Genomic DNA, 21269 nt, shown 5'->3' with positions numbered 1-21269 from the left:
GCTGTCTCCCCAGCCGCCCCCCAGCACCACTGCCCACCCTGCGCATCCCCGTAGAGCCGGCCCCGTGGCTCGCAAAGCACCAGCCATGCTGGCTCCGGCCCTGCAGCCACCCCCCAGCACCACCGCCTACCCTATGCATCCCCGTGTAGAACCGAACAGGGAACATCAAGAGAAACTTACCGCTCCAGTCTCCTCCAGCTATCTGCGGAACTAAGTAAGAGATGGTGTAGTTGGGTAGCAGTGAGGGGTGCAAAGTTCCTGCAACTTACACGTGCAAAGTTTGTCGCCTGGGTGTTTTGGCGCGCTCAGCAGCAATTCCTATTGACTTTCGAAAGCCAATAGGGGGAGTAGCACAGCTCAGGCAAAAGTTGAAAAAAACCATCAAAAAAAGGTCCCGGAACGCTTTCTGGGCGTTCAATGAGGGAAAAAAAGCCCTGCAGATAAGTCTTCAAATATAGAAAAAGAGAACATTTAGGAGGACATTTTCGAGGGAGGACAGAACTCACAAAAGGAGGACTGTCCTGCCAAAAGGAGGACGGTTGGTCACCTTAACTAAGGAGAAACTTCCTGACAGTGAGAACAATTAACCAGTGGAACCTGCCTCCAGAAGTGGTGAATGCTCCAACACTGGAAGTTTTTAAGAAGAGACTGGACAGCCGTTTGTCCGAAATGGTCTAGGGTTTCCTGCCTGAGCAGGGGGTTGGACTAGATGACCTCCAAGGTCCCTTCCAACTTTACTACTACTACTACTACTATTATTATTATCCAAAGAGCTATGGCTTCCATGGAAAAATGAGTTTGTAGGAAGGACAAAGGAACTGAGGTGGAACCCATAATAGCAGCTGGAAGGAAGGGACTTTCTGGCTGATGTGGATAGAAAAAGGAACTAAAGCACCAAGTAGGATCTGCTTCCCAGAGCAGGAGTATCGCTTCTCTTCCACCTGGGAGGCAGGTCCTAAAAATACGGGCTTCAGATTTTGAGGCAGTGGGTTTCAGGTGACAATTAGGAAAATTCAGTTCAGAATAGAGCTGGAAGGGACCTTGGAGGTCTTCTAGTCCAGCCCCCTGCTCAAGCAGGAGAACCTATACCATTTCAGACAAATGGCTGTCCAGTCTCTTCTTAAAAACCTCCAGTGTTGGAGCACCCATAACTTCTGGAGGCAAGGAGTTCCACTGGTTAATTATTCTCACTGTTAGGAACTTTCTCCTTAATTCCAGGTTGCTTCTCTCCTTTAGTTTCCATCCGTTGCTTCTCGTCCTGCCCTCTGGTGTTTTGGAGAATAGGTTGAACCCCCCTCCTCATTGTGGCAGCCCCTCAAATACTGGAATTCTGCTATCATGTCCCCCCTGGTCCTTCTTTTCTCTAGACTGGCCAAACCCAATTCCCGCAGCCGTTCTTCGTATGTTTTAGTCTCCAGGCCTTTGATCCTCTTAGTTGCTCTTCTCTGCACTTTTTCCAAAGTCTCAACACCTTTTTTGCAATGTGGTGAACAAAACTGGATGCAGGTATTCCAGGTGTTGAACGGGGCTTTATCTGAACCACTTCTGGTCCAGAGATTTAACTCCTGCCTTCCCTACCTTGGTCAGGCATAATCCCAACACCCAAGCGTTTTATTTGCCCAATGGTTCCGCACAGATCTTAAAAAATCTGAAAAGAAAAGCGAACCAGTGCCTTAGGTCTTTGGCTACTCGCTTGGCCTGTTCCCCCAGAGAGACCGGTTTTAACCCCTCCAGCGTAGGACAGAGAAGGAAATGGCCAAACGTGGCTTAAAGGAGACACTTGTCCACGTCTTTGTGCTCTGTCGGGGACGCCAAAGGGAAACTGAGGTAGGGAGGAATGCTCGACATGTGGGGGGAAATGCACGCGCAGCAAACTGCCCTGCTTTCCCCCCCACAAACCTCATAATCTTTTGATACCCTTCGTCCCAATGAAGCAGCCAGAAGGTCATCCCCTTTTGACTTAATGCCTCACCTACCTAAACAGATAATATGCTTAAGTTGCTTCCTATCTCTTCCTGTCTTTGTCAGTTCTTTCTCCTTTTGATCTACCTGTCTTTGTTCTTAGCTGGTCTTTGACCACGTAATGTGTTACTAGAAAGTAGTTGCTTATACGAAGGAATTTTCCAATGAAGAAACTTTTATGTCAGCATCTCATGGTTAAACTTATGAATGTAAAATGTCAGCATTTAATGGTAAAGCCTATGTATGTAACAAGTATATAAGAAGCAATAAACTCAGGGTTTGTCAAGCTGTATCCTGCTGAAGACATGCCTGGGTCTTTTTCTTAGCGTCTTACATCGACACCCGCCCCCTCCTCTTCTGAAAGAACCGTTGGGTCTTCTCTAGCCGAGCATTATGGGTCTTGCCAGCTGGCTTTGAAAGTTGTCTTGACCCTGGCATGGAGCAGGAATTTGCGAAATAAGACATGGCTTGGCAAGGGCCTGGGTGTCTCTGTCGGTTGTGACGTGGAGAAGGGGGCCAGGCGGTCTCCAAGCCCCCTTCCCCACGTCACAACCGACGGAGACTAGCTGGCTTCCACGGATAACTGTGCAGATTCGTCTTCCTACGTTTCGCCAGTTCCTCCCCGCCGAGCCACACCCTGCAATTCGCAAGCCACAAATGCTGGGTTGCCACAAGATTGTCACTGGAGGCCATTATCCCAAATTACAGGGCTGGCCACCTCGGCTGCCACACCCCAGCCTTTATTAGAAAACCTGCGCAGCTTTCTTGTGAAAAGCCACAAACCACAGACGAGTCTAACGGAGCCAGCTGGAATGTGTGGCGCTGTGGGGTAACCGTGCCCAAATCCTGCCCTTGCTTTCCCACGACTCTGCCACCCGGGCCCACCTCCCTTGGCAAAGCACCTTTCCCTGGACTGTAAACAGGGAGGGAAGGACGGAGGGAGAACAGAGAGCCTTGGACCCCTCTATCTTGTAGGGGGCAGCCACAAAGCCAGCACCCCACACGGGTGGGACCCCTTGTTTTGAGCAGATGGAGCAAAAGCAGAAAGTCAAAAACACAAACACACAGTGAGTGTTCCTGATGCTGGAGTGTGATTCCTCCAAGGCCCAGCACTTCTGCCAAGGCAGTTTAGTCTGTACAAAGACCCCTTCCCCCCTCCAATGGAGAAAGGCACCCATGGGGGAAGAAGGGGCAGCTGGCATGGGGTGCATTACATTGCCCAACCTGGAAACAGCCTCCCCTTTCCCGAGGATGGTTTTCAGGAGGCAACTGGACTTCCTTATTTTTCTTTGAAGACGTTTCGCTTCTCATCCCAGAAGCTTCTTCAGCTTCTCGAGAAGTGGAAGGATTTATACTCGTTGCAGACAGCTGGTCATTTGCCTTATTTTGGAGACGTTGAAGCCACTTGGAGCAGGGGAGGGAATACGACACCATCTACCTCCAGTCCACAAAACAGTCCTTTCAGCAGTTCCAAGAAGACTCCACACCCATTTGCACCCCTCAGCTGACCCTGAGGACACAGAGACAAACCTCCAAGTGGCCTCAACGACTCTCTAAAGCAATGGTTCTCAACCTTTTTAATGCCGCGACCCCCAACTGGTCGTAAGTCGAGGACTACTCAACCGGTCGTAAGTCGAGGACTACTCAACTGGTGCAGCACCGTTTGCAGAATGGGACTTTTGGCAGGCTCAGCAGGGCAGAGACAGCCTGGACAATTCCTATTGGCTTTGGAAAGCCAATAGAATTAGACTCTATTCAAGAGAGTTATTCTATTGGCTCTCAAAAGCCAATCGAATAAAAGGGAGCAGCACAGCTAAGGAAAAGGGAAAAAAATGGCAGCCTGCGGCCCACAGGTTGAGAACCACTGCTCTAAAGGAATGCAAATGACCAGCAGTCTGCAAGGAGTATAAATCCTTCCCTTCCCCACCATCCAGTCAGAGCTGAAGAAGCAAAACTTCTTCAAATAAAAGACTCCACCCCCATTTGCACCCCTCAGCTGACCCTGAGGACACAGAGACAAACCTCCAAGTGGCCTCAACAACTCTCTAAAGGAAGGCAAATGACCAGCAGTCTGCAAGGAGTATAAATCCTTCCCTTCCCCACCATCCAGTCAGAGCTGAAGAAGCAAAACTTCTTCAAATAAAAAGCTCCACCCCCATTTGCACCCCTCAGCTGACCCTGAGGACACAGAGACAAACCTCCAAGTGGCCTCAACGACTCTCTAAAGGAAGGCAAATGACCAGCAGTCTGCAAGGAGTATAAATCCTTCCCTTCCCCACCATCCAGTCAGAGCCGAAGAAGCTTCTGGGATGAGAAGCGAAACGTCTTCAAAGGAAAAACAAGAAAGTCCAGTTGGGATAACTATGACCTTTGGGATAACTAATCACCTGGATGGCTGAGCATCTCCGTAGACATTTAGCTGTTCCCCCCCCCCCCGCCCTTTGCTTGCTGGAATAAAGGAAGGTGTCTCGTGTCCAACTGGACTTTTTCTGCACCCCACCTAGCGTCCCTTGAGGTGCTGCCCACCTGCCTGCCAAGCTGAGGGGGAGGCACCAAAGAATACCTGTTGGCTATTCTTCAGCTGGTATCAGCATCAAGGTTACACCAGGACCCTCCTCGCTCCCCCAGAGGTGGGCTGTTAAGGCCACCCGCATGCCCCCCCCATTTCCAAAATCTACACTTGAGCACTGGGAGCCCCAATCCAGCCCTACTGAGGATCCTCATTACAACAGGATTGTAATTGAGCAATTACAATTGAGGTGAAATTTCCCATCGCTAAGCGAAACAGACAGCCGTGTGAATTCTGCCCCGTTTTACCAGCTTTTGCAATCGGTGTGTCAAAGAACGAGCAGCGGACGCCAGAGATATTTCACGAAAGGTGGGGCAGATCTGGGGCAACCGAAAACGGGCCGGGGATGATTAGAGATGCAAAAGAAGATTGATGGCTCCTTCCCCTCCAGCACTGATCAGGTGATCTAGGAGTTGGGCAATGAATCAGCCAAGGACTCAAAGGAAAGATCAGATAAGCGGGGATTAATCCCAGACAAACAGACAAGCAATAGCCAAGAGGGAAAAACAAAACACGCTCCCACCAATACTGACAGGGTAACCTGCTAGTATCTAAAGCAGCGGTTCTCAACCTGTGGGTCGGGACCCCATTTGGGGTCGAACGACCATTTCACGGGGGGTCGCCAAACAAGGCTGTCCGTCATTTCCCCCCCCCTTTTCTTTGGCCACGCCCCTGGCACCCGGTGATGTATAAGTGGTTGGGGGTCACCACAACATGGGGAACTGTATTATGGGGTCGCGGCATTAGAAAGGTTGAGAACCACTGATCTAAAGGGAGAGCCAACCTCACACTCCCTTCTGGCACGGATGACGTTCCCTAGTTGGGTCATGAAACGTCTGCAAGGAAGCCAACCCAGCTTGGAGAGCCCCGAGGACCCCACAGTCCTCTTTCTTCCTCTTTTCCCTCCCTCCCTTCTCTTCTTCCTCCCTCCTCCTCCTCTTCCTCCTCTCTGCAAACCCCACTCCCTTGTAGCACTGATGATGTTCTTTAGTTGGGCCATGAAATGTCTTCAAGGAAATCACCAAGCTCAGAGAGCACTAAGCATCCCCCACAGTCCCCCTCCTCCTCTTCTTCTCCGCAAGCCCCACTACCTTCTTGCACTGATGACTACCTGTACAGGTAAGTCCTCTAGTTACGACCAAAACTGAGCCCAACCCTTCTGTTACTGAGCGACAGTTTTGCCCCATTTCACGAACTTTCTTCCCGCGGTTCTTCAGCGAATCTGACTTTTCCCCACGGACGTGGCTGGTCAGAAAAAGGTCGTCAAAGGGGATCACGTGACCCTCTGGGACGCCTGCGACCGTCATAACTACGAGTCAGTTGCCAAGCTGACTGAATATTCGATCGCCTGACTGTGGGGACGCTGCAGCAGTCGTTAAGTGTGAGAAATGGCTATCACTCTCTTTTTTCAGTAACTTCAGTCACTAAACAAAACTGTTGCAAGATGAGGAGTATTTGTGCTTTGAATTCCACCCCGTCCGGGTCTGGTCGTTCGCGCCTGACCCATGTAGGGTGAAGCATGGTTTGAGCAAGCCACGATAGAAAACCAGGATGTTTATACAACTAGGGAAAATTATAACATATAAAAATGTACTAGACGAGAAAGGGGGAATTGAAATCCAGGAAAAATCTTCAAGACGAAGGGACAGAATTAGAATGGTGGGCATATCTTCAATTACAGGCAAGACATTGGAAAGATAAAAAAAAAAAAAAAAGAGCTAAGCATAAAAATAGAGCCAACAGGGCTGGACAAAATATTATTAGGAACTGAGAATAAAATGATTAAAAAAACCACAAAGAAGAGGGAGTCAAGCTATTTTCCAAAGCCCCTGAAGGCAGGACAAGAAGCAACGGGTGGAAACTCATCAAGGAGAGAAGCAACCTAGAACTAAGGAGAAACTTCCTGACAGTGAGAACAATTAACCAGTGGAACTACCTGCCTCCAGAAGCCGTGAATGCTCCAGCACTGGAGGTTTTTAAAAAGAAACTGGACAGCCATTTGTCCGAAATGGTGTAGGGTTTCCTGCCTGAGCAGGGGGTTGGACTAGATGACCTCCAAGGTCCCTTCCAACTTTACTACTACTACTACTACTATTATTATTATTATTTCATTATCTGTTAGATCAGGCAATGAGGAACAGGTAAAAGAAACCATGTTAACGTGGAGCAGGGATCTTGATCTCAACTTTGATCTGCACATCTGGCAAGAATTATGGGTAAGAAACAGGAAGCTCACCTTGGACCCATCCTACAAAGAAAATCTCTACAAAATGTTTTATAGATGGCATCTCCCACCCACAAGGTTAGCCAAAATTGGTCCAAATTTTTCATCTACATGCTGGAAATGTAAATTGGCAATAGGGACCTATTACCATATGTGGTGGGAGTGCTCAAAAGCTTGTGATTTTTGGAATAAGATAAAAAAAATGTCTGGAAGAAATATTAATGATAGAGATAGAGCTAACACCAGAACTCTTCCTATTAGGCATAACTACACAAAAATACGATAAAGGGATATTCTACCTGATGTTACACCTTTTCACAACTGCTAGATTGGTGTATGCACAAAATTGGAGGAATAAAGAAACTCCAACAGAAGAAGAGATTTTATACAAAATTTTATCGTGTGCCGATAGGGACAGGCTCACAATGGAAATGAAGGACAAGACAGAGTCAGATTATTTTGAAATCTGGGACAAATTTTATTATTGGTGTGAATCAAGGGGGACTGTTCGGGTTATAAGCTACTGTTAAGATAGAAATATATATAACTGTATGTTAGTATATAGAGAAATAAACTAGGTATTGTATTGTATAGAAAAATATGTATGCTTGTTTTCTGAGGTTTTCGCGGGTGTTTGTATGTAGGTCTTTGATTATTCGGGTTTTCTCCCGCGTCAAATTGGAAGTGTCTTGGCGACGTTTCGACGAAGTCCCATTCGTCATCTTCAAGCTGGTGTTTTTGGCTTCGTGCTCCTAGAAGCACGAAGCCGAAGACACCAGCCTGAAGATGACGAATGGGACTTCGTCGAAACATCGTCAAGACACTTCCAATTTGACGCGGGAGAAAACCCGAATAACCAAAGACCTAAATATGTATGTATATATAGAGATTAAGAACTATATGTATGAAGAGGAACAAACTGTTAAAAAATAAATATACTGGAATGTTACGTTATGTCCATTTTTGTTTTAATTGTGTTATAAATAAAAAACTTTAAAAAAAAAAAAAGAAAAAGAAAACCAGGATAGTCAGTTCAAAACAACTTCAACCTTGTTTTACCAAATCTCAGCAGGGGATAAAATTCCAACCCCCCCCCCAATAATAATGGCCCAAACACCCCACAGTAAAGACGTGTCTTCCCCTTGGGTGGGTGGGAGGCAGCAGACAGGAAGCACTGGGCTGCCCCCCCCCAGAAGAAAGAACAAGCGTTCACCCACCTGGGCGAAGAGGCGGCCATCGAAATGTCACTGAGCGAGACGTCGGTCGGTTCGGAGAAGAGAGGTGTTGCTGGTCCCACCGGGAGGGATCCGGTCACTACGGCGGGTGCTGCTGCCATCTTGCCCGAGCCTGGCGTGGGAACGAGGCCCTTCGACCGTCTCTAAGTGCCAAAAGGTCTTCTCCTGGATTGAGACATTCAAAGAGGCAGCGTCTTAGCGTCAGCGTCTCGCTGCCGGGTGTGCGGGAAGCCCCACAGCGACAGGAAAAGAAAGTAAAGTTCTAAATATTCACCCTTTCTAGACGGAAATCGGTTGCTTTTGCAAACGTGGTACCCGACGGGCGAGGCTTGTAATCTGCAGTCGCCAGATAGTTGGCAAAGGCTGGACTAGATGACCCTTAAGGTTCCCCCCCAAAGTGTCCTTCTCAAAATAAATGAAAAGTTGACCCACCCCACCTCTTTTCCCATTCCTCAAGCCTCTGAATGGAAAACCCCTTCATGAGTCTTGCCGTGCAGCACAGACTTTAGTCCACCATCAGAATACCAGAATCAGAGTTAGAAGGGACCTTGTAGGTCATCTAGTCCAACCCCCTGCTCAGGCAGGAAACCCTACACCATTTTGGACAAATGGCTGTCCAGTCTCTTCTTAAAAACTTCCAGTGTTGGAGCATTCAGTGCTTCTGGAGGCAGGTTGTTCCACTGGTTAATTGTTCTCACTGTCAGGAAGTTTCCCCTTAGTTCCAGGTTGCTTCTCTCCCCTGATTTAGTTTCCATCCGTTGCTTCTTGTCTTTCATTCAGGGGCTTTGGAGAAAAGCTTGACTCCTTCTTCTTTGGGGCAGCCCCCGAGATGTTGGAATAATGATAATAAAATTGGAAGGGATCTTGGAGGTCATCTAGTCCAACCCCCTGCTCAAACAGGAGATCCTATCCCATTTCAGACAAATGGCTGTCCAGTCTCTTCTTAAAAGCCTCCAATGATGAAGCACCCACAGCTTCTGGTGGCCAGCTGTTCCACTGGTTAATTGTCCTCACTGTCAGGAAGTTTCTCCTTAGTTCCAGGTTGCTTCTCTCCTTGGTTAGTTTCCACGCCTTCAGGCGCTTTGGAGAATAGCTTGACTCCCTCTTCTTTGCGGCAGCCCCTGAGATACTGGAACACGGCTATCATGTCCCCCCTCGTCCTTCTCTTCGTTAAACTAGATAGAAGCAATTCTTGCAACAATTCATGTGTTTTAGCCTCCAGTTTCTTGATCATCTCTGTTGCTCTTCTCTGCACTCTTTCTAGAGTCTCAACATCTTCTTTATAATGCAGCGATCACAACTGGAAGCAGCATTCTACATGTGCTCTTTATAAAGCAGTACTAGAATTTCATGGTGATCTTGATTCTATGCCTCTGTTTATACAACCCAGGATTGTGTTAGGTTTCCTTGGCTGCTGCCGCACACAGCTGGCTCACGTTTAAGGGATCGTCCACTAAGGACTCCAAGGTCCCTCTCACAGTTACTGTTTTTCAGCCAGGTTTCATCTGTACTTGTACCTTTGGTTTTTCCTGCCTAAGTGTAAAACCTGGCTTTTCTCTACACTGAATTTCATTTTTTGGATAAGAAGATCCATCTTGAGCCTGTGTGAGTTGATGGCACACGGTCAGTCTTTGAGGAGCCCATCACGCTGGGAAAGATGGAAGGAAAGAGAAGAAAAAGAGGAGGCTGAGGGAAGGGATGGGCTCCCTTACAGGGTGGGGAGACCTGAAGGTCAGGGGCAAGAGCTTGCTAGAGCAGTGTTTCTCAACCTTGACCGTTTTAAGGCATGTGGACTTCAACTCCCAGAATTCCACAGCCAGCGTTGCTGGCTGTGGAATTCTGGGAGTTGAAGTCCACATGCCTTAAAATGGTCAAGTTTGGGAAACACTGTGCTAGAGAAAATCCACTGATGTGGTTACCTGGAGTCAAAGACAACCGGATTAACACATCGTCAAGGCGGCATCTAGAGAAAGGATCACGCGAAGGGTTAATACCACTTTACAAGGCCTTGGTAAGGCCACCCTTGGAATCCTGCATCCAGTTTTGGTCACCACAATGTAAAAAAGATGTTGAGACTCTAGAAAGAGTACAGAGAAGAGCAACAAAGATGATCAGGGGACTGGAGGCTAAAACATATAAGGAACGGTTGCTGGAATTGGATAGGTCTAGTTTAATGAAGAGAAAGATGAGGGGGGACAGGATAGCAGCGTTCCAGTATCTCAGGGGCTGCCATAAAGAAGAGGGAGTCAAGCTTTTTCTCCAAAGCACCTGAAGGCAGGACAAGAAGCAACGGATGGAAACTAGTCAAGGAGAGAAGCAACCTAGAACTAAGGAGAAACTTCCTGACAGTTAGAACAACTAACCAGTGGAACAACCTGCCTCCAGAAGCTGTGAATGTTCCAACACTGGAAGTTTTTAAGAAGAGACAGGACAGCCATTTGTCCGAAATGGTATAGGGTTTCCTGCCTAAGCAGGGGGTTGGACTTGATGACCTCCAAGGTCCCTTCCAACTTTATTATTATTATTATTATTATTGAGCTTTGAAGAACTCCAGAAATTGCAATATTCAAAAAACCAGTCCACTTTTTTTGTGTGGGAAAGGAAAAAAAAAAACACCCGTAATTCTCTAGCCTAAAAGTTTTTTTGCTTATGAATTTCTGACATCTGGATTTCTCCATTGTTGAAACTGCGGAGGGAGAGGCACAAGAAAAAATGGGACGGCCCATCCATTTGCTCTTCTCAGATCAGGTCAAGCAGCTGGCCTGCTCAAGACACCCCCCCCCCCCACACACACCCCTTTCTGCGAAGCTGGCACCCCCATTTGAGGTCACGCCTGGCCACGGGTGACGTGTCGTCAGCCCATCGTCCCTCAACCCCAAATGGACCCACAACTTCCTCCTTCCCTCCCCCCCCCAACCTATTTCAATCTTCCGGCAGAGGAAAACCCGTACATGATTTCCGCTTGGCTTGATTAGAAAAAACTTCCATTTCTGCTGAGAAAAGTAATTGAGGCCGGGCCCAGGAGAATTTGCAAGTGTCGGGGTTTTTATTTGAGAAAAAAAAGGAGGGGTGGGTGTGGGAATTTCCAGCCTGCTTGGACCATAGACCTTCTTGTAGGTTTTGCTCTGCAGAAGAGAGAAATTCTCTCTTTGCAGGAGTTGCATCGCCAGCTTAAAACTTGCTCGCTGTTTAAGGAAGACATTTAATGTGTAACTAAATTTTTTTTTGAAAAAAAAGTTACTTGGGTCCCCAGAGCCAAGCAAGCAGAATTTGCAGCTAGATTGCCTTGGAACGTGGAAGCTCCACTAAGGCTTCAGGACCCACGTCGTCATCTTCTTGTGCCATGTCCGTTATCGGACGTTGGTGATCCTGTTTTTGTCAGCAGCCGCACAAAAAAGTGCGGCTGAGTTTTGTCCCAACCACTCCCTTAGATTTTGAAGCCACGGTGTTCTCCTTCTGCCCGGACCTCGTTGGCCTTCCAGGACCGCATTCTGCCGCATAGTTCCCAGAGACCGGTGAGGTCCCATAGACTGGGCCTCCTTCAGGTCCCATCGGCCAGACAATGTCGGCTGGCGGGCCCTCGGGGAAGGGCCTTTTCTGTGGTGGCTCCAACCTGGTGGAATCAACTTCCCCCCCGAGGTTCGAACTACTCCCACCCTGCCGGCCTTTAAGAAAGCCGTTAAAACTCTCCTGTTCCGGCAGGCCTGGGGCTGATGTCCCCGGGGGGCCGGGATATGATCGGACTCGCGGTATGACTGCTTTATTTTATTGTTTTATGACTGTTTTTAACTTTGTACGCCGCCCTGAGTCCTTTGGGATTGGGCGGCATAAAAATATTTGTAAATAAAATAAATAAATCTCTCCCTGGAGGATTAAATGGAATATGCCGTATTTTTCTGAGTGTCGCATCCCATGTCCGAAATATTCTTTCGTTTTTTAATTGTTTTGATGATTTCCCTTGGCTTTCCCAGGTGGCTTATCACCTCCTCATTTCTGATCTTGTCCACCCAACTTATACATAACAGCCACCTATCAATCCACATTTCAAATGCTTCTAGTCTCTTCAGGTGGCCGTCTGTCAGAGACCGACTCTCTACTCCATAGAGCAGGATAGGAAAAATAGAGCATCTGACAAGCTTGATTTTCAGTTTTAGGCTTCTGTCGTGGCTGCAGAAGACCTTTTTCATTTTGAAGAATGCTGTTCGAGCTTTCTCTATCCTTGTCTTTACTTCAACGGTCATGTAAATTGGAACCGTGGTGCGTGATCCTTTCAGCTTTTTCTAGTGGTATTTCTTCTGAATGTATTGGCATCTTCTTTCTTCCCAGATCACCTGGAGAGGAGATGCTAATCGCCAGGCAACCACACAATCCTCGTGGTCTATGGAGCTTCTCCACTATCCAGGTCATGGCTGTCCCAAAGATGCTTTTTTTCAGGGAGCAACCGGAAACACCAGAAAGTCCAGTCGCCTCCTGAAAAAAAGCGCCTTTGGGGCCATCATACCTGGATGACTGAGAAGCTCCATAGACATTCAGTTGCGCTCTTTCGGATATACGCCCTTCGGAGGGTGCGGGAGCATGAATGGATTCCCAGAAAACATTGCAGACTCCAGGAACCGTTTCCGCTCCAGTTTGAGATGCAGACCACACGGTGCTTCTCCGCAATGGGCAGTCCGTGTGTTTGTGAGCGGGGGTACACTTGCCAGCCCTTGACTCTTTGCTTGACCCCTTCCCCTCCCCCTCCATCCAGCTGCGGCAAGGAGATTACAGGCTTCCGGACGATGCTTTTCAAACCAGACCAGGAAGGCGTCGGCGAGGTCTGCTTTGCCGGGCGCCATGTCTTTATGGGCTACCTGAACATGGAAGACAAAACGAAAGAAGCCATTGACGCCGAGGGCTGGCTTCATTCTGGGGATCTGGGCCGGTACGATGAGGATGGCTTCCTCTTCATTACGGGACGGATCAAAGGTAATCCAGTCCCCTGGGTCACGAGAGGAAATCTCCAGGGAAGATCACAAATGAGAATCCCGGGTCGCTGGGAGGCTGCAGCCATCATAAATGCATACCGGTAGCCAAGTGTCTGGATTTCAGTCGCGTGGCGTGGGGTTGCTGTGACAGTCGTAAGCATGAAAACCAGTCACAAGTCACTTTTCTCCAGTGCCGTTCTAATTTTGAAAACTCACAAAGCGAACAGTTGTTAAAGTCGAGACTCCCGGTTTCTGCAGCAGACAAGCCATGGTTTATCCCATAGACTGCAAGTGTGTGAATCCAATCGCTCTTCTTGAGGTCTGATGGCACGGCCTTTGCCGTTTTTATTCCAGAGCTCATCATCACCGCGGGGGGAGAGAATATTCCCCCGGTCCCGATTGAAGATGCAGTCAAGGAGGCCGTCCCCATTCTTAGCAACGTCATGTTAGTGGGAGACAAAGCCAAATATCTCGTCATGCTGATGACCCTTAAGGTGAGCACCAGATTTTCTCCTTCCTCCCCTAGGCACTGGGGCCCGCGGGGGAGAGGGATAGGAGGGAGACGAGTCCAAGGGGCTGCCATTCTCACTCCTTCAGATCCAAATTGGGCATTCCCAGATGTGTTTAGAATAGAATAACAGAGTTGGAAGGGATTTTCGAGGTCTTTTAGTCTAGGGGTGTCAAACTCAATTTCATTGAGGGCCACATCAGCTTTGCAGTTGTCCTCGGGGGGGGGGGGATGGGTGGGTGTGGCCAGGGGGGTGAGGCTTACTGGGTGGGCGTGGCTGGAATGGGTGTGGCCTACTGGGTAGGCATAGCCAGCTCTTCATCGTTCTCATCAAAGGTTCCTGTGAGGGCCTGGGCAGGAGTGGGACAGATCTGAGGGTCTCTGGCAGAAGGGAGTGGGACCGGGGCGTGGTCCATTGGAAGAGTAGGTGAGGGCCATTTGCTGGCCATTTCCAAGTAATAGTGCATTTCTTCATTCCTCACAAAGGGTGACACCTCCCCAGCATGCACCCAGGGGTTGGGGCCGATGCGGCAGGGGTCGGTCCCTTGCTGTTTCCAGATGGCCTTGTGGAACTAAGACTGAATGCGTTTCAGCATAGATGGCCACCACAAAATTGTACATTGGCTCCCGGGAGGCCTGGGCCGGGGCCAAGGCAGCAGGGGCCGTTCCCTGTTTCCAGGATGGCTTTGCGGGCCACATGAAACCATGGCACAGGCCGCATCCAGCCCCTGGGCCTTGTGTTTGACATGTCTGTTCTAGTCCAATCCCCCCCCCCCACTCAAGCAGGAAACACATTTCAGACAAGTGGCTGTCCAGTCTTTTCTTAAAAGCCTCCAGCGTTGGAGTACCCGCAACTTCTGGAGGCAGCTTCTGTTCCACTGGTTAATTGTTGTTAGTGTCAGGAAATTCCTCCTTAATTCTAGATTGCTTCTCTCCTTGAGGAGTTTCCATCCGTTGCTTCTTGTCCTGCCTTTCTGGTACTTCGGAGAATAGTTTGACTCCCTCTTCTTTGGGGCAACCCGAGATGCTGCTATCATGTCCCCCCCCCCATCCTTCTCTTCATTAAACTAGACATACCCAATTCCAGCAACCATTCTTTATATGTTTTAGTCTCCGGTCCCCTAATCATCTTTGTTGCTCTTCTCTGCACTCTTTTTTGCCATATTCTAAAGCACCCTTTCGCTGTTTTAAGATGGGTGGGCTTCAAATTCATGGAATTGGCCAGTTGGGAAATTCTGGGAGTTGAAGTCCACCCGTCTTAATGTGGCCAAGGTGGGAGAAACACTGGTCTGGGAAGGCTCTATTCAGGTGTCAATCCAGGCAAGAGAAGTTCCCCTTTCAAAAATCTTCAGGAGTGGAAAAACTGAGGACTACGATCTTGAATTGAAAGCTAAAAGGGAGAGTTCACTCTTTGGTTTTGCAGAATCCTGTTCTCCTCATCCTTGACCGTTCTTTCATAAATGCTTCCAAATAGCTGCTTAGCTTAGGATAGGGCTGATTCTATGCTGGGGGGGGGGGGAAGAAAGTCCTCCACCCCTTCGGTGCTCCACCAGTTCCTGTTGGGAAAAGATCAGATTGTTCCTGCTGAGGGTCTAGACATGATCTCCAGGGGGGCAACGTTGCTGGCCTCTACCTTGAGCTCTTACCTTATACTCCATATTGTCTGAATGGGTGGGTGCCCACATACACCCCCTCATCTATCCCCCCTCTGGGCAAACATCAGGGCAGGGCCAGCCCCCACCAGAGGGTGGCGCTGCCCTCCTTCCCATGGCCACTCCAACACTCTTCTGCTTTTCTAGAGCAAGATGAACCTAGAAACGGGGATGTCGGAAGACGAACTGACGGCTGAATCCATCGAGTTCTGCCAGAAACTGGGCAGCAAGTCCACCACGGTCTCCGACATAGTGGGCAACAAAGACGTGGCTGTGTACACCGCCATCCAGAAGGGAGTCATGAAGGTCAATGATCACGCCACCTCCAACGCCCAGAAAATCCAGAAGTGGGTTCTGCTCAGCAAAGACTTCTCCATTCAGAGTGGCGAGCTGGGTAAGAAGCTGGCATGGCTCCCCAGTTCTGGATGGTTTGTGGGCAGACTGCTGGGGTAGGGGGGGGTCGGATGGCACAGGGTGGCATTTCTCAACCTTGGCAACATGAAGAGGGGTGGACTTCAACTCCCAGAATTCCCTAGCCAGCCATGCCGTGGGGTTCAGCCCAGATCCCACTTCGCTGAGAATCTTAGCCGCTTCGTTCAGAAAAGACAAGTCGTATCCAATCAATGTTCTCCAAAAGAGATTTGTCAAGTCTTATGCGGAAAAAGGCCAGGGGATGGTTTAAATGCCCTTTATGTTGCCCATTAAAATGCCCTCTGTCCTCTGAGATGCTAAATTAAAAGAGGACCGGCCTGCTCACTTTTCCAAAAGTGAAGTCCTTGCATTACTCTTTCCAAGATTTTAAGGTGACCTCAGGAAAGTTCAGACAACCATTTGTCTGAAATGGTAGGTTTCCTGCCTGAACAGGGGGTTGGACTAGAAGACCTCCAAGGTCCCTTCCAACTACTACTACTACTACTACTACTACTACTTCTTCTTCTTCTTCTTCTTCTTCTTCTTCTTCTTCTTCTTCTTCTTCTTCTTCTTCTTCTTCTTCTTCTTCTTCTTCTTTCTTCCTTCTTTCTTCTTCTTCCTCCTCCTCCTCCTCCTTCTTCCTTTCTTCTTCTTCTTCTTCTTCTTCTTCTTCTTCTTCTTCTTCTTCTTCTTCTTCTTCTTCTTCTTCTTCTTCTTCTTCTTCTTCCTCCTCTCCTCCTTCCTCCCTCCTCTCCTCCTCTTCTTTCTTCTTCTTCTTTCTTCTTCCTTCCTTCTTCTTCTTCCTTCTTCTGCTTCTTCTTCTTCCTCTTCTTCTTCTTTCCTTCTTCTTCTTCTTCTTCTTCCTTTTCTTCTTCCTTCTTCTTCTTCTTCTTCTTCTTCTTCTTCTTCTTCTTCTTCTTCTTCTTCTTCTTCCTCTTCCTCTTCCTCTTCCTCTTCCTCTTCCTCTTCCTCTTCTTCTGCCATATACGTTATCAGATTTTGGCAATCACGTTAGTGATCCTGTTTTTGTCAGCAGCCGCACAAAAAAGTGCTGCTGAGTTTTGTCCAAACCAGTCCCTTAGATTTTGAAGCCACGATGTTCTTCTTCTGCCTGGACCTCGTTGGCCTTCCATCTTTCCCTGGAGGATTAGATGGAGTATGCTGTATTTTTCTGGGTGTCGCATCCCGTGTCCAAAATATTCTAATTTTCGTTTTTTAATTGTTTTGATGATTTCCCTTGGCTTTCCCAGGAGGCTTATCACCTCGTTTCTGATCTTGTCAGCCCAGCTTCTACGTAACAGCCGCCTGTCAATCCATATTTCAAATGCTTCTAGTCTCTTCAGGTGGCCTTCGGTCAGAGACCGACTCTTAAAATTTGAACCCGAGCCATTTATTTCCCTTTAGATTGCAAACAAGGGTCCAGTCAAGGTGACCGGCAGTTATCTCAGCTACCGAAAATGCCAACACAAACAGACCGAAATAAAACGGAGAGATACGGGAGTCCCAAGGATCGGAAGAAAAACTGCGAAGGTTCCCCTGGTGGAATGACTTCTGTGCCCACCTCCCCAATTCCCAAGAGAACAGCCAAACCCAGCTAAGGGGGTCTCTTGAGTCAGCTTCTGCCAGGAAAAAAAGTCTCCCCGGGCGAGATCAACCAAGGTTTCTTTCCAAACGATCAGATCAGCATCACGTGGATGGCACAAGACAAATCAGCCTCTCCGTTTGAACCCATTCATTAGTCCTTAGCCCCAGGCTGGCTGGGGGATTCTGGGGCTACGGTTGAGAACCACCGATTTCATGGGATGCTTAAGAGTAAACACAGCCCCCTGGTGCCTGGGGAATTCTGGGAGTTGAAGTCTGAAAGCTGCCCCGGTGGAGGAACACTGCCCTACGGCACCCGAGGGCAACACAAAAGCAATGGTGTTTTTCTTGCCTAAATGGAGAACCTCACTTTTTTCAATGGTGGAAAAAGCAAGGTTCTACATTTAGGCAAGAAAAACCAAATGCACAGGTATAGTTATAGGGGGTACCTTGCTCAATAGTAGTAACTGTGAGAGGGACCTCGGAGTCCTAGTGGACAATCACCTAAATAGGAGCCAGCCGTGTGCTGCAGCTGCCAAAAAAGCCAACACGGTGCTAGGCTGCATTAACAGAGGGATCGAATCAAGATCACGTGAAGTGTTAATACCACTTTACAAGGCCTTGGTAAGGCCAGACTTGGAATCCTGCATCCAGTTTTGGTCACCACGATGTAAAAAAGATGTTGAGACTCTGGAAAGAGTGCAGAGAAGAGCAACAAAGAGGATCAGGGGCTGGAGGCTAAAGCATATAAGGAACAGTTGCTGGAATTGGGGATGTCTAGTTTAATGAAGAGAAGGACCGAGGGGGGGGGGGACGACAGGATAGCAGCGTTATAGTATCTCAGGGGCTGCCCCAAAGAAGAGGGAGTCAAGCTATTCCCCAAAGCGCCTGAGGGCAGGACAAGAAGCAATGGATGGAAACTCATCAAGGAGAGAAGCAACCTAGAACTAAGGAGAAACTTCCTGACAGTGAGAACAATTAACCAGTGGAACTACCTGCCTCCAGAAGCAGTAAATGCCCCAACACTGGAAGTTTTTAAGAAGAGACTGGACAGCCCTTTGTCTGAAATGGTATAGGGTTTCCTGCCTGAGCAAGGGGTTGGACTAGATGACCTCCAAGGTCCCTTCCAACTTTATTATTATTATTATTACTACTACTACTACTACTACTACTACTACTACTACTACTACTACTACTACTAGCAACCTGGAACTAAGGAGGAATTTTCTGACAGTGAGAACAATTAACCAGTGGAACAACCTGCCACCAGAAGCGGTGAATGCTCCAACACTGGAAGCTTTTAAGAAGAGATTGGACAACAATTTGTCTGAAATGGCATAGGATCTCCTGCCTGAACAGGGAGTTGGACTAAAAGACCTCCAAGGCCCCTTCCAGCTCTATTCCATTCCATTCCATTCCATTCTATTCTATCCTGTAATTCAATACAATACAATACAATACAATTCTATTCTATTCTATTCTATTCTTATTCCTATTCTATTCCTAATCTACTCTGTTCTACTCTATTCTATTCTATTCTGCTTTTTATTCTAATTCTATTCTGCATTTTATTCTATTCTAATTCCATTCCATTTTCTATTCCATTCCATGTTCTATTCCATTCCACTCCCCGGCCCCATCACGGTGATGAAACCAGAGAGACATTGTTTGGCTGTCCTGAGTGTGTTACACATTGCCTCACTTGCCCTCAGGTCATCTGAGCCCTTCCACGTCCAGAAAGACAGCCAAGCAGGTCAAAGGTTTTGTTTTTCCAGAGGAATGTGAGAAAGAAGTGACGTTCCTGCCAGCCGAAGTGCCAACATTAACGCAAGACTCTGATATTTTTAGCAACCCTCCAGCTTATCCTTGAATCAAGTGTTTGAATTGCACACTGACACAATTGCACCAGGACATTTAACAAACATTAGTTAGTGCCAGCAGGAATCTGCCCAAGATTTTTAGCCCAGAAGAATAAATGAATAACAAGAGTTGGAAGGGACCTTGGAGGTCTTCTAGTCCAACCCCCTGCACAGGGAGACCCTCTACCATTCCAGACAATTGAGAATTTGTCAATTCAGACAAGTTCAGGCATCTATATCATTCTGTACTGGCAATTCTGTGCTTAAATTAATCTTAAGAGGCAGCACCCGGCCTCTCACACATTCTGGCTTGAACACAGGGTGCGCATAACAGCAACCTGACCATGTGCCTGACAAACCATGATTCAGAGCTTAGCACGTTATGTGAGAGAACTGTGGCTAATCCAGCAATCCCAGTTTAAAGGAACAGAAAAAGGCTAGGAGCAGCGAGGGAACCAGACAGAATCCGAAACCAGAGCTGGAAAATATTTTCAACCAGGCCTCCAAAAATCAAAATAAAAGCTGCCTCTGCCAGGAACCTCTTTTTCCTCTTGCAAAACTCTGGCTAGAAAAAAGAGGGTTAAAAAGTCTGTTTCTTACGGAGGTTTTTAAGAAGAGACTGGACAGTCACTTGTCTGAGATGGTATAGGTTCTCCCACTTGAGCAGGGGGCTGGACTAGAAGACCTCCAAGGTCCCTTCCAGCTCTATTCTATTCTATTCTGTTCTATTCTATTCTATTCTGTAATTCTATTCTATTTGTAATTCCATTCTATTCTATTCCTATTCTATTCTGTAATTCTATTCTATTATATTCTATTTGTAATTCCATTCTATTCTATTCATATTCTATTCTATTCTGTAATTTTATTCTATTCTATTCCTATTCTATTCTATTCCTATTCTATTCTATTCTGTAATTCTATTCTATTATATTCTATTTGTAATTCCATTCTATTCTATTCCTATTCTATTCTATTCTGTAATTTTATTCTATTATATTCTATTTGTAATTCTATTCTATTCTGTAATTCTATTCTGTAATTCTATTCTGTAATTCTATTCTATTCTACTCTATTCTATTCCTATTCTATTCTATTCTGTAATTCTATTCTATTCTATTCCTTATTCTATTCTATTTCTTATCCTATCCTATCCTATCCTATCCTATCCTATCCTATCCTATCCTATCCTATCCTATCCTATCCTATTCCTCTACTCTACTCTACTCTACTGTATTCTACTCTCCCCATCTTCCAGCAAATATAAGACGCCTTTCTCCATTTTACTCCTCCGGAACACTTCTTGATTTTTGCAAAACATGCATTCTCTGTTGCACACAGACAGGGAGGGCGGGTCTGACTATTATACGGAGGAAAGCCAGCTTGCAAAAAATACTCAACACCCTAAACTCGGCAACCTGCAGCACACCTCATGGTTTTGGGCAGACCCAGAGATGTGCAGGTGTCAGCCGTCCTACAGGAACTGCATTGGCGGCCGACTTGCTTCCAGGACCTGTTCAAGGTGCTGCGGTCACCTTTCAGGCCCTACGTGGCTTGAGACCAGGGGATCTGAAGGACGGTCTCTTCTTGGTTACCCACCAGAGGGGAGGAAGCAGGGGATGTCATGGGTCCCCTTTCCTAAGGATGTCCATATAGAGCAGGGGTCTTCCAACTTGGCCCTTTTATGACTTCTGGACTTCAACTCCCAGAATTCCTCAGCCAGGCACGCGTGCCTGGCTGAGGAATTCTGGGAGTTGAAGTCCAGAAGTCATAAAAGGGCCAAGTTGGAAGACCCCTGATATAGAGGGATCAAGGGGGGTCTTCTCTGTGGTGGCCCCCTCCCTTTAGAACACCCTCCCTGCGGAGGCAAGACCGGCCCCCACTTTCACAGTCTTTCCCAAGGCCCTGAAGACCTGGTTTGGCCAACGGGCCTGAGCACCCCCAGAGTGGGACACAGCCCGTCAAACGACTCATCTGATTGTTATCATCGCCTGGGGGGGGGAGCTCATATTTTTTATCTCTTGTATATTATTTTTGCAAGCTGCTCAGAGTTGCTGACAGCCTCCCCCCCCCAACAAACAGACTCCAAGTAGGGGGGGGGAGACCTCCAGTCAGAGATGGGAGAAGCCAGCTGTCACGCTGAACAGAGCAGATGCTTTTTGCAAATAGAAAAGTCAGAAGCACCAGCAGCTGGTTTAATGCTGGAGCAGGGCTTTCCTTCTGCCCTCTTCCCCCCCCCACACACACACAGCTCTTTGCTATTTTAATAGAATGACAGAGTTGGAAAGGACCTTGGAGGTAGTA

The 21269-nt window shown here is 47.6% G+C and overlaps 2 protein-coding genes across 2 annotated transcripts in view; one reads left to right on the top strand and one right to left on the bottom strand.

The window, feature by feature from the left end:
- The window catches only part of LOC120313393 (long-chain-fatty-acid--CoA ligase ACSBG2-like), a 57861-nt gene that overhangs the window by 29840 nt on the left and 6752 nt on the right, over nt 1–21269 (bottom strand). Inside the window, exon 2 of the mRNA XM_039355293.1 lies at nt 7973–8155. Coding sequence (XP_039211227.1) covers nt 7973–8091 — 119 coding nt within the window. The 5' untranslated portion in view covers nt 8092–8155. The remainder of the gene's footprint in view (nt 1–7972; nt 8156–21269) is intronic.
- LOC120313395 (long-chain-fatty-acid--CoA ligase ACSBG2-like) lies at nt 12685–16010 on the top strand. Its single transcript, XM_039355295.1, has 3 exons — nt 12685–12955; nt 13309–13448; nt 15262–16010. Exons 1-3 carry the CDS (start codon nt 12769–12771, stop codon nt 15565–15567), a joined length of 633 nt encoding a protein of 210 aa, XP_039211229.1. The 5' UTR covers nt 12685–12768; the 3' UTR covers nt 15568–16010.

Source organism: Crotalus tigris, unplaced genomic scaffold (assembly GCF_016545835.1).
Source record: "Crotalus tigris isolate CLP2741 ecotype Arizona unplaced genomic scaffold, ASM1654583v1 scf7180000018656.1905471916:244674, whole genome shotgun sequence".
Taxonomy (NCBI): domain Eukaryota; kingdom Metazoa; phylum Chordata; class Lepidosauria; order Squamata; family Viperidae; genus Crotalus; species Crotalus tigris.
Note: the sequence above shows the minus strand (reverse complement) of the source record. Positions and strands in the feature narration are given on the sequence as shown.

What these genes read in the sequence shown, in the direction of transcription:
- LOC120313395 (XM_039355295.1), top strand. Translation starts at nt 12,769, where the DNA reads ATGCTTTTCAAACCAGACCAGGAAGGCGTCGGCGAGGTCTGCTTTGCC. An exon ending in CATTACGGGACGGATCAAAG is followed by an intron (nt 12,956 to 13,308) that starts GTAATCCAGTCC and finishes TTTTTATTCCAG; the next exon opens with AGCTCATCATCACCGCGGGG. An exon ending in TCATGCTGATGACCCTTAAG is followed by an intron (nt 13,449 to 15,261) that starts GTGAGCACCAGA and finishes CTGCTTTTCTAG; the next exon opens with AGCAAGATGAACCTAGAAAC.